This window comes from Ciona intestinalis, unplaced genomic scaffold, assembly GCF_000224145.3.
Source record: "Ciona intestinalis unplaced genomic scaffold, KH HT001177.1, whole genome shotgun sequence".
NCBI lineage: Eukaryota > Metazoa > Chordata > Ascidiacea > Phlebobranchia > Cionidae > Ciona > Ciona intestinalis.
In genome coordinates, this window is record NW_004191498.1 from 12,320 (window position 1) to 25,300 (window position 12,981).

General features: G+C 37.2%; 1 protein-coding gene and 1 long non-coding RNA gene across 4 annotated transcripts; one reads left to right on the top strand and one right to left on the bottom strand.

Moving 5' to 3' along the window:
* Positions 1–3,713: 3,713 nt before the first annotated feature.
* Positions 3,714–6,173, bottom strand: LOC113475703. The gene is made up of 3 exons (XR_003397465.1): positions 5,737–6,173; positions 4,717–4,723; positions 3,714–3,726 (listed from the first exon to the last, which is right to left on the bottom strand). It is a non-coding gene; the product is annotated as an uncharacterized LOC113475703 (long non-coding RNA).
* Positions 6,174–6,223: 50 nt separating this feature from the next.
* Positions 6,224–12,583, top strand: LOC778980 (transcription factor protein). Of its 3 annotated transcripts, NM_001078533.1 has the most exon segments (5): positions 6,224–6,461; positions 7,001–7,079; positions 10,427–10,591; positions 10,660–11,453; positions 11,639–12,580. In NM_001078533.1, coding segments are annotated over 3 exon segments (1,281 nt in total). In that variant the 5' UTR covers positions 6,224–6,461; positions 7,001–7,079; positions 10,427–10,467; the 3' UTR covers positions 12,002–12,580.
* The last annotated feature ends 398 nt before the right edge of the window (positions 12,584–12,981 follow it).

Genomic DNA, 12,981 nt, shown 5'->3' on the forward strand with positions numbered 1-12,981 from the left:
AAAAAACTTCGACTTACAACGTGCCTCTAGTTCATCAGAACCATTATCGCAGTCAGTTTTACCGTCGCATACACGAGATTTATCAATGCTGACAAGCCCGTCGTTAGTGCAGTTATGTCGGTTTTTACAGCTTACCTCATCAAACCCGGGATCGCATAATGGGAAAAACACTTTGTATTTCTTAATCAAATCCTTGCCAATTCGTAAGAAATCACCGGGTGTCATCTTAATCTTCCTAATCACGTCCGACACTTGAGATTCTGAAACACCTCCAGACTGTGCGAGATCGGTTATTAAAGTTGCGTTGGTGACTTTGGGGTTGTTTATTATCTTGAATAATGCTTCGAACGACATGTTTAATAAAGTAATAATCAAGCCTACGTTAACGTCACGATACCAGCCACCAGGTGTCGGAATCGGAGCAGTTAAACCATTAAGAGAATACGGAAATCCATTACAATGTTTAATTCCAGTCCAATCATAAATATACCAGCACTTTTGATCACAAACTGCTGGTCTATTCGTACAATTACCACATTCATCCTCCATATAAGGGCATTCAAAGATTCCGTCACATTTAACACCAAATCCAACGTTGTTGTCACAGTTGATTCTACCATGCGATGACACGGTATTCGCGATGCATGCTTGTCGGCTCCGCACACAAGTATTTTCTTCAATGCAAATTACCATCCCGGGAGGACATGATAACCTACTAGCTTTGTAACGAAGGCAAGTTGATTGATTTCGGCAAAAACATTCATCCGAGAAGTCGCGGCAGTCCATTATTTCGTCACAAATTTGATTGACAGATATCAACTCGCCACTGTGCAGGCAACGGAAGCACTTGAGGTCCCCGATGAAGCAAAGGTCCGACTTATCAGCGCAGTTTGAGTCAGAATCATAGAGATTATGCTCGCTTATTGTAATGTATTCTTGACTACATCCGTACAAGGGTTTCGGCTTGCATCTAAATGCGTTGTTGGTTTGCATGCTTCCACAACTATCATCTTGGTAACATATTTGATTACCTTTAATCAATCTACCATTATTGCACTGCAGCAATGAATTGGTCTCTGCCAACAAGGCGGTGCAGTGTTTACGGAGGTCTACAAAAGCCATCATCACACATCGCCAATAAACATCCCCGCATGACTGATCCTCTGTACATCTACTCACATTCCAACATCTATGATGAGTGTACACGTCATACTTTCTTAGATATAAAATAGGAAGAGTGTACACGTCATACTTATACTTTCTTAGATGTATAATGGCCAAATCTTTAAGTTTACGGTTTGGGCACTGAAGTAAGTTAAACAAACAAAAGCCCTCCGATGAATAACTTACGACACAAGGCTCATCAGAACCGTCACTGCATTGTTTATCGTGGTCTAGAACATTCCATCGATATATACACTTTGCATCGGCCGTACAGTTAGTTTGAAAGATGCAAACCACAACGAGCTTTGTATTTACTATCACATGCACAATTGGATTCATCGCTTCTATCATTACACTGCGCTACCCCATCGCATACTTTGTGTATTGGTATACATGATAAACCTTTGCATGAATTTGTTTTCTTACAGTCGCATTCGAAACCTGTATCCGGGCAATTGCAGTGTGTCGTGTCCTTCACCGTACCACCACAATCTGATTCCTCGTATTTCCTTCCGGAAGCTGAAATTTATTTTAAACAATGGGGTAAGATGCATATTCTATTCTATGTGGGTGAGGTCCCGCGGCATAACATGCTATGGAACCTGGGATTTAGACCAATATTGGCCCATCACCCCAGGGGTAAGATGGATACCGTTAGCACATAATATCCCATACAGAACTATGGGGTAAGATGGATACCGTTAGCACATAATATCCCATACAGAACTGTGGGGTAAGATGGATACCGTTAGCACATAATATCCCATACAGAACTGTGGGGTAAGATGGATACCGTTAGCACATAATATCCCATACAGAACTGTGGGGTAAGATGGAATACCGTTAGCACATAATATCCCATACAGAACTGTGGGGTAAGATGGATACCGTTAGCACATAATATCCCATACAGAACTGTGGGGTAAGATGGATACCATTAGCACATAATATCCCATACAGAACTGTGGGGTAAGATGGAATACCGTTAGCACATAATACCCCATACAGAACTGTGGGGTAAGATGGATACCGTTAGCACATAATATCCCATATAGAACTGTGGGGTAAGATGGATACCATTAGCACATAATATCCCATACAGAACTGTGGGGTAAGATGGATACCGTTAGCACATAATACCCCATACAGAACTGTGGGGTAAGATGGATACCGTTAGCGCATAATATCCCATACTGAACTGTGGGGTAAGATGGATACCGTTAGCCCATTATATCCCATACAGAACTGTGGGGTAAGATGGAATACCGTTAGCACATAATATCCCATACAGAACTGTGGGGTAAGATGGATACCATTAGCACATAATATCCCATACAGAACTGTGGGGTAAGATGGATACCGTTAGCACATAATATCTCATACAGAACTATGGGGTAAGATGGATACCGTTAGCACATAATATCCCATACAGAACTGTGGGGTAAGATGGATACCGTTAGCACATAATATCCCATACAGAACTGTGGGGTAAGATGGGATACCGTCAGTACATAATATCTCATATTTCCTAAACGTTGTTTAACAATTAACAACGCTATTTTACAGTTGTATCTAACGTAAAATGACGTAACGACATGATACCAGAGTTGCATGAAACCGAACGAACCGAATATACGTCAAGTATCGTCCGTAACAATACAAAACAATTTAATATTTAAAAACAGTGATAGCCTTTGGCGCTTGCTTTATATGTATACAGTGGGGGAAGATGGGGCACTTAAGCACATATTGCCAAATATTTCCAAAATCAAAATGCATGACGGTTTTTAAGTGATACCGCGAATTAGTACTATCATTCCTTTATTAATTGACAACAATTCAAAAAATATAATAAAACACACGAGGAGTTATTTAGCGATTCACAAAACAGGTGAAATTTTACAAATTCGAAAACACACAGGATAAGACGGGGCAGTTTAAAATCATTGTTAATTTTGATTAATAAGTGTATTTATAAATAGAAATATACGTAAATAACACGAAATAATACTGTACGCTCTAAAAATCAAGTTTAAACATTCTTTTTCTTGCCCTACTACTATAGTTTTTAACATGTTACATACATTATATTATTGTATAACAATTGGAATTGTTTGAACGACAATGGGTATTGTTCGAACATCAATGGATAAATATTGTATTCTACAAATGCATATGAACTTGAAATAACAGAAAATTGATAATAACTATTGATAAAGTTTACATTTTTGTTACAAATTGGGTATTGCTACACTGTTTTTCGCACAATAAGCCACTTCTCATAAATTATCTCCAAGTGCAAATGACTGAATTTCGAATATATTTTCCATATATTATGTTTTTATTATATCAGTATCTTATATTTAAATAACCCCTAAGGAATAAATTATTGAATTAAAAGCAAACCTTTCAAAGTTTGGCAATAAAAACCTACAAAACTACAATCTATGGGGAAGACGGGAAATATATTTACATTAACAGTATATTCTGCAACTTGTAGTTAACCTACCGAATTTAACCGGCTGTGCTAGTTTCGTTGCCATGTAAACTTTATATATATAACTTTAAACCGATATTTTGTTGTTGTTTTTATCTCAAATTAAAAAGATATTGACCCCTGCCTATTTTCCTCATGTTTATATCTCAGTTATTTTAACAAAACTAAAACTAGTTTTATAAGACAAAATTAAACTGTACGAAATATTCAATTTTTTTTAAATAAAGCTATGAAACTAGTTTCATCGTTCACACTCGCAAACTACAAAATTTCATCGGCTTTACTATGATTTAGCGAGCATTCAAAATTGGCACCTTACTATTTCGCAATTTTTTACCTGTTCAAAATATACTGTTTCTCTTTTGCGTATTTTAATAATATTTAAAAACAGTAATCGGCTTTGACGTGCGTTTTATAAAGTCGTGATAATACTGTCGAATAATTCTGTAACCTTATTTTCCTGATTATCATTAAATGGGGGTCCGTAAAAAAAAAGATTAAAAAATTCTCGTCTGACAAAGTGTCCCATCCTCCCCCATCCTACTACATAAAGGACAAACAGGGTATGGACAATTACGATATATTTAACCGCTACAGTCTGCTCGTGATTCGGATTAATATGAGATATAATCTATAAAGGAGTTATTGATGTAGCGAGTTTGTAGATGAAAGTATGGACCATCTTACCCCACCTACTATGCAGTACATGTAAATATGTAACAAACGAGTTCGGGGTTAATTTCGACCATGAGACTCTACTAACCTGTTAGCTCACTCCGCATTGAATTATCGGCGTTCACGCACATTATGCTCAGCAGAAGAAGAATCACAGCAAGACGAAACATTTTTAAACTTAACATGATGACTAAAATTAAAAAAAAATAGAAAATATTTGTACAAAATCATCAAAATAAATAAAACTTCTAAAATTCAATATATATTCTAAACTGACACGTTCAATATTCGCCTTACTGCTTTCATTCTACCGCTGTAATATGGGTCCATTTACGTGTCGGGAACGCCATGGTTTTCCCTTTTCCAAACCTTTTCGCGACACGTTACCTGTCGTTATATTATATGTTTACGTATATCTCTAATTTAACTCTGATTTTTATATTCCACAATGTGAGATATGAATAGGACTTTCTGCTCAATCTAAGCGTTAGACGGGACACCTTTAGCACATAATATTCAAATATTCTGATCGTGTTTTAAACAATTAATAACGGTTTATGGGAGTCGTGACGATACGGTTTTATAATTCATTGAATGTTATTTGTTTACTACCAAATGGGACGGAAAAATGGAATGAAACGGTGTCCCATCTTACCCCCACCCTTTAGTAAACTATTCGTTGGGCTTTAATTCTATACCGCTGTAATACTGATCCATTTACTTATCGGGCACGCCATGGTTTATATTTTTCCAAACCTTTTCGCGCGACACATTACCTGACGTCATATTATCATTACTTGCATCTCTATGTATTTTCTGCGGCACAAACCAAACACGCAACACGTATAAACGCAACACAAAAACACGAACAAATAAATTTCAAACTACACAGCCAGACTTTTATCATCAGGTATTCCATCCGGTTACGAAAACTTCCTTTGTGACATCAGCTGACGTTGAGATGCCAACAGCCAGGCTTACGGTTGCATGACCACGGAAGCGTGGAAACATCGCTCATGTGAACTATGGGAAGGGGAAATATTGACGTCACTGGCACAGCCTAACCCGTATACAGAATGTGAATTATTATACATGTGCGTTTAAGGCGATAAATAACGAAAACAAATATATTGCAACATGCTTATATACGTATATAGTTACCAGAAATCGAAATGTTCGGAAATCTAAACACAAATCATATTCTGTGGTCAAAATGCTCCGTTCTTAACAAATCGTTAGACAAGAATAATAGAAATTACAATTTAGTCGAACTGTCGCCTTGGTTGGTCGAAAGCAAAAGCGGTCACTTTAGCAATGGTTTAAACAAAATTATGAACTTGTTAAAGTTTTGTTTGTGTTTTTCATTTGTGGAAAGGCGTAAAATAGCTTTTATAGCCTACTTAAATAACTTTCTTTTTTGCAAAAAAAATATACATAAAATTACCCTCATTGACTAAACATGCCCATTCCCTATTCCCACCGTGTTATTTTGGTGTTCAATTTGCCTTTTACGTAACAATGGACTACTTGGGTTTTATGTGGTTTTTGTTAAACAAGAGTCATTATTGAAACAAAAAAATGAAAAAGAAGCAAAACATATGATTTTGGAAACTGAGAATGACCAAAAAAACGTTTTGGCATCGATTTAGGCCTAGCCCTAGGGCTTCTGTTTAGACCCAACATAGGCTCCACCCCTGAATATGTCAATCAAAGTATTTTCCTTTTTTGATTGGTCAGGTTCGGCATTCTCGAACATCGTGAAAAGTTGACCAATCAGAATCGAGTCTGTTCTATTTTAGTCGGGGGGAAATCCCCCTTACTGTGCATTGCGCAACACTTGTGTAATACTATTATTCATTGAAAATACTTCGTACTGTAAGGACGTATCGACGATCTTGCAGTAATTCCTGCTATAATTGGTTGTGTTAAAGTCGATTTAAGCGTTTTTTTTTAGTGTGCGCGCTACAACCGTCCAAGAGACGCAAGAATCTATATTGGTTACTGACTCACAGGGAGTTAGTGACCTCTGCGTTTGAATATCAGCTGTAAACCTGGTATAACATAGATAAACGACAGCTAAACTAAAAACGAAGCAGAAGTTTTCTTTTCACTGGATTGGAAAGTGGTGAGTCTATGCATTTTAATTATAAAACAAGTTTTAACAAATCCATTTTTTCGTGTTATTTAATAACTTTAACAAACTAAAAGTTTTTTAGTATTTTATTTGTATAATTTTAATTACAATTTTTAAAAAGTTTTTTCAATTTCTTAACTTTATTCTCAAAGCCATTTTCTCTTCTATATTTAACTATATACAACACAGTTTGTATGGCAATTGTTTAATAGTATCCTGGTACAAATTTCTCATATATAATTTTGCAAAGTGAGTGAGTTCCCAAAAATGCCGGCGTATTAAAGTAAAGATCATGTTTAATGAATTTCTATATCTGGAGATTCTGGAGTATATAGATTGACGCTTGGTTGTCATATTCAGTTTTTGTTCATCTTTTTTTCACACCCAAAATAAAGTGTTCAAATTCAATATCACCTTTAACTCTCAATGTATCTGTATGTGTAATGCCTGTTGCATGTCTGTTAAACAAATATCCATCCTGTATAAAACCATCACCGATTGTTATGTAACACCCCCCATTCTCGATATAGAGAGAAATTAATTCCCAACTGACATTCTTACCGACCACCATTTCTTTTTTTGACGACCTGTTTCTAACTGACGAACCAGGTGAGTTTCAAATATGATATTTCTATATATTTGCAAACTGCCGACATAAGGGGTTTCATAACAACATATATACATATTTGAATATAACATATTTTTTTCGAAAAGATCGATAGTAATGATCTCGTATGTGTATGTTTTGTATGGCTGAGGTTCTAGGGCAAAGTTAGCCAATTACCCCAACACCATTGATGCATGGACTCTCTGTGTATTTATTTAAAAGCAATTGAAAACAAGGTTTTAGCGCAAGAATGTTTTTGCAATATTGAAGTTATATTGATATCCTAAGAACGTGATAAAACATGTTAGTATGGATTGATATTTAAAGCATGTCAAACCTGAATTCACAGGCATAAAGGTGTTATTCAAAGTATTGCATTATATTTGATGATGTTAAAAGAGCTGGAACACAACCGTATATTTAAACTAAGATATAAAACTATGGCTTCTCTAAACTAATGAATTAAATGTTAGAATTCTTGTTGTGAGGTTTAACTGGTCAGTCTTGTAGAATAGGGAATTGTGTGTATGGGGAAAGCCATAACAAGATTATTTGTTCGGTTAGCTGACTTGGTCCAATGTTAAGTCCTATTTATAAAGTTATTTTATTTAGTAATGGTTGCAGAAATATTTGTGCTGTGATAATAAGTATAATACTTATTACGTCTAGGTTCTACCTGGCTATAAACATGTTCATATTTGTAACTTTGTTTATCCATAAATTGTTCACCATATGTTTGCTACTTATATTTAACTCCTTTATCAGTAAAAGTTAATAATTAATATTAATGTACCTTGTGTGGGGTGGTTGGTGCTAGGAGAAAATAACGTTTGTTAATTTTCAACTTTGTTTTGTAGGAAACCGCTGCTATAGAAAAACATGGCATATTAATTTTCAAACATACCATAAATAATGATCTTGTGTTAATTCAACCATTTTTGTATTACTACATCTACAGTTGTGTCTAGATATCTTGTATGGTATATTACATAATGACGTAACAATACGTTCTGTTAGGGACTAGGTCGTGTGACGTCATAATACTAGTTATAAGAAACCTTTTTATCACAGCGTAATGCCGCGTATCGCTGTTGCATTGTTCCATCCCTATGACGTCATAATGGTAGAAACGAGTAAAACGCCATCAAACCCTACCTCGCGAATCGTCTGTGACGTCAGTAGCAGGCCATTATTGCTTCGTCATCGCGTACGCGCGTGTTGTTGACGTCACCAGCGTTGTAATATTGCATCAGCCAGTTGAGGTTCTTTATAACAGAGTGCCGGGTGCTCAAGTTACAATGGTGGACACGCTGCTTGGTTAGTAGCGTAGTTACTTAGTTACACTCATGTGCTTATGTGCAAGGTCAGTGTCTTGAGATGGTTGCGATTCATTATTAAGTTAAGTTAGTTTAGTTAAAATTAGATCATGCAGTTAATATTGTTTTAGTGAAAAAGTGAAAACCAAAAGCCCAGTTAGTAATTACTAAAGGTTATAATAAGATTAAAGTTAAAGTTAACATTTTAACATTATTATTTCAGTGCGTGATACATCAATACAGCTTGAATATTTAGCATTTGCTTAAGTTTATATCAAGTGTTGAAGTGTTATAGTTTCGTGGTTAATATCAACCAAGTTGAGTTGCTTAGTTTGACATCAAAAGACCACAAGTGTTGTTTCAAAGTCCTGAAGTTTCTGTCAAATGTTTTCTGCTGTTCAAGAAATTCAACGAATGGTTCAACCAAGAATTACAATTCACACACAACAACAAACTATTGACGACTGTTTATTACATCATAAGGACGATTGTTGTTCGATGGGTTGGCATTGTTACGACTTAAATAAGCCCAATATTTCAAAGAAGAATTACCGCTGTAATTATTTTTTCCATCAAAGAACTGAAACCATGTCTCAGCGCGCTTAGGCGTCGCTAGAGTTACCCGCAGACCACAATGGTCTCACAGGAGAACTCAGCCAGCCGGAAGGCAATTTTAAAGGTAAATCAGTGACAAATGTGATGACATGTCATCCCAGCTTTTACAATGAGCACCCACTTTTCAGTTTATTTATGCACTAAGGTTTTCAGTTCAGTTTAAGTTTTAATACCGCCGGCACCCAAAACCGCAGGTCCAATTAGCACAACCACTGTGTTCGTTTAATAGCTTCCGTTTACACCGCTAAAACGAATGTTGAATCTAATCGCGCCAATTAATTGTGACGTAAAATTCGCTGCCGTGGAGGTTCTGTCACAGTAATCACGAGTTGTTGTGCGCCGGCCTCCCTATTTTCTCCTTCTGTGACGTCACAAAATATGCGAAAAACTTGTGCAGTGTTGCCAGATACGTATTTAATCTTTTTTTTAATCCAAATAAATTGAAATTTCGTTGTTGTTATTTTGATCATTTTATTTGGTATTTTTGTTAAAAAAACGTCTGACAACACTGGTTATTTCGGTCTTGAATCGCCCTCCTTACCGCCGCTAGCGTTGAGCCATTGCGCGAATCCGGCCAGATATTGCGCAATATTTGGCGGTAATGGTGAAACCGCTACCCGGCTACCGGTTAAACGTGGGTTTGATGTTGTTGTTGTTTTTGCACATTCTTTACGAGGGAGTGGCTTGCGTGAACCTAGTAGCGGTAGCGGGTACCAAAATAACTTGTCAGTTTATTAATGACAAAAGTTACCAACAATAAAGGACAATTAAAAAAAGTTTCCAATAGCTGGGTATCAGTTTCATCATTAATGAGAAAAATCACTTTATTAATGCAATATTATACCAGTCTAATAAAAGTAAACGAAGGTCGGGCTTTCCTTTTTAGAAAAAATATACCTTTATAAGTTTATTAAATTGTTTAATATAAAACTAATCTCTTTAAATCAACCATATGTGATTGGAATCGTTTGGAATTAAAAGATTGCGCAGTGTTGAAGCAGTCGGTGGCTCGGTGCTACTTTCTATGGGGTTTCCCCTTGTTTTGTTGGAGGCGTCGCGTTGTTCGTTGTGACGTCACAATCATGTGATTGTTGCTATGTATGCGGGCCGGTCTGGGCACGTCTTGGAAAAAGCGAGAAAAAAAAGCAAAAAATCCCCGAGCGTTTCGCGTATATAAAAGTCGCGACCGGCGTGTGCGTGATATTATGATTGCGACTTCGTACCAATAGGACACGAAAAGTTTAAGCTGAAATGATCAAAGATAGAATTGGTCTGCCCTCCTCTGCCGGTATTAATTGTTTTTTTCTGTTGATTTCTTTTTTATTAATTTAAATTAACAGTTTAATCGAGACGTTTGGTTTATAATTTTAAAAATGAGTTCTTTTACACAGTGTATATTAAACCTTGTTTTTTTACAGGATGTTTACTACAAAATCCATTTCTCAGCGAATCTTGCAACATGCATACCGACCATGCAAATATCGGGGGGGCTTCGAACCCTCCCACCCTCCTAGGGGGCCTGGGGGTCTCGGACGAGACGAGTTACCCCATTCTTTCTAACCCATTCAATGACATCGAACATGGTACGTATTGATAGATGGATTGTTATTTAATGTAGCTGTGGAATTGTATTTACATTAATGTTTTACAGGACAAGGAATGAATGCTGGATTTACGTTCGGACAAAACCCTGATTATTTCGATTACAATGACACCTCGGACAATGGTAGCCCTTCCCCATGTGATGGACAACGTACACCAAGTACATGTAACTCATGGGCGGCTTCACCATACAGTGCATTAGACACTTCCCTTGCTATCTCCCCACAACAATCACCATGTCACCCATCTATGGTGGAGAAACTTACACACAAGCTATCCCTCCCAGAACGACAGACTTCACTCAGCATTGCGATTGAGGTGCTCGGTACATGCGAGAACCCCTCGCTACCGTTCCAGAACTACGATTACCCCCCAACCCCGACCTCTAATGTATCTGACGATCATTTCACACCCGGGGATTCCCCGATATCGGCCCCACCGAGGCTGCGAACATTTTCGGGGTTTGAGGCTCGTGATTGGTTGAAATGTGACGACGTGAACAATCGAACGCGCTCGTACTCAAGCAACAGCGCCTCTGGTGGTGTAGTTGACTTAACCAACTTAATGGAGCCGATTGTATTGCCTGAAACTTACATACACCTTAACAACAATACAACACCCCATCACACCTTACCACCACATGCCAACCAACCAAGCCAACCCATCAACCCACAATCAACGTGCATTGAAACTCCCACCAGACCTCCAACATTACAAAGCCTCCCATCTATAGTAGAGGATGCCATAGCTCAAGCCAAACCATTTGAAATGTTGGAAGAAAGCAGTCTTGATGTTCACGGGATGTTAGATGATATTATGGACGTCGGCAACACACAACAGCAGGTTAGTTACAACGTACATAGATTATAGAACAAACGGTTTCATTATGTAGACAACATAAATGTCTATTTTCACCATATAATCCTAATAACAATGATAGTAGCCGAAATATAAGTCTGGTTAGTGCAATAATCTGCCTACAAATATATTTTACTTAGAAATATTAATCCATTTTATTCGTTTCTTAGAATCCGTCCCATGATGTTGTTGTAATACAAGAGGACCATTGTTACTCCTCACAAACTTTAACAATCGTTGAAAATCCTGTTGAGGAAGTTTTGGCGGTGAAACCGGATCCCGTGGTCGACCTCACTGATGCTCCATCAACATCCGGAGTAAAAGTCTCGAGGAAACGCGATCGAAACAACGCCGCGTGTCGTGAGTCGCGGAAGAAGAAGAAGATGAAGCTGGTGGAGGCGGAGATGGAAGTGGTGAGGTTGGTTGAAGATAACGAGGTCCAAAGGTTGAAGATCGCTCGGTTGGAAGTTGAAGTGAAAGAAACCAAAGCTCTTCTGTTGAGCAAGATGACGGGGAAGACGGTCAAGCCTTGAATCTGTAAATAGTTTGTTTAAAGGCGACAAATTTTCATAAATGCAGGGATGTTGTGATGAACAACTCCGATCTTCCCAATTGAAATCAACTTATCCAACTTATCGTTCAAAAGTAAAGATTCTCAACAACTGTCTGATACAGCGCAGACTGTAGAAAATTTCAAAACTCCCAACTTATTAAAACAATTTTGTTGTTTACTGTATAAAACAGTAATGATACTCTAGGGTTGACTTGGCCACCTTGCCACCCCAGGATCGGCGCCTATTACAACACGCACGTGATGTATTTGCCTTATTTTAGTTCCAATATATCGTTGCTTTTGTTCCAGCTTCGTATAAAGTTCCCGTGATGGTTGCGCATGTTGCGCATATTTTGTGCCGGTTCGTGTCAAATGGTTGATTTTGCGTTTGTATTTTTGTACAGTTTGCATCATTGCTTAAAAAAAACTACAAAAAAAGCACAAAATTTAAACATTTAAAAACATTTAAAAACATGTAGTTTAATTGCAATGATACAAATACTTTGTATTAATTTACTTTCGCAAAAATATGGTTTCAATAAAAATTGTATAAAAACTGTAACATGTTGTTCATTTTTACATCGTCGGAATTACGTCACAATGCAGATATTTCTGTCATGCGTTCGGTTCTAGAATTTCACGAACTATGACGTAATTGTCAATCGCGTTCCAGTCTGCACGTGATTATGACGTAACGTAGGTATTCAGTTTCAAACGTAGCAACACGTGTCCTTCACCATTGAAACCCTAAAACTTTTTCACCTGTTTTGTGCAATTATGACGTCACAATGCCGAAGTCGAAATTGTTCTAAAGTAAATATAGAATCCATTGTTTGCTCATATTACCCATTGTAGGGTTTCCTTTATTTTTGTTTGTACAACGGTATTGATTGTGACGTAATAATAATAATGGTCATCTTACTTAGACAATGTAGATTGTTTACCAACAATCGTAATTGT

Coding starts and splice junctions, on each gene's coding strand:
- LOC778980 (XM_018817210.2), top strand. CDS start 10,260: ATGATCAAAGATAGAATTGGTCTGCCCTCCTCTGCCG. Junction 10,592..10,659: donor ATTCAATGACATCGAACATG/GTACGTATTGAT, acceptor AATGTTTTACAG/GACAAGGAATGAATGCTGGA. Junction 11,454..11,638: donor TCGGCAACACACAACAGCAG/GTTAGTTACAAC, acceptor TTCGTTTCTTAG/AATCCGTCCCATGATGTTGT.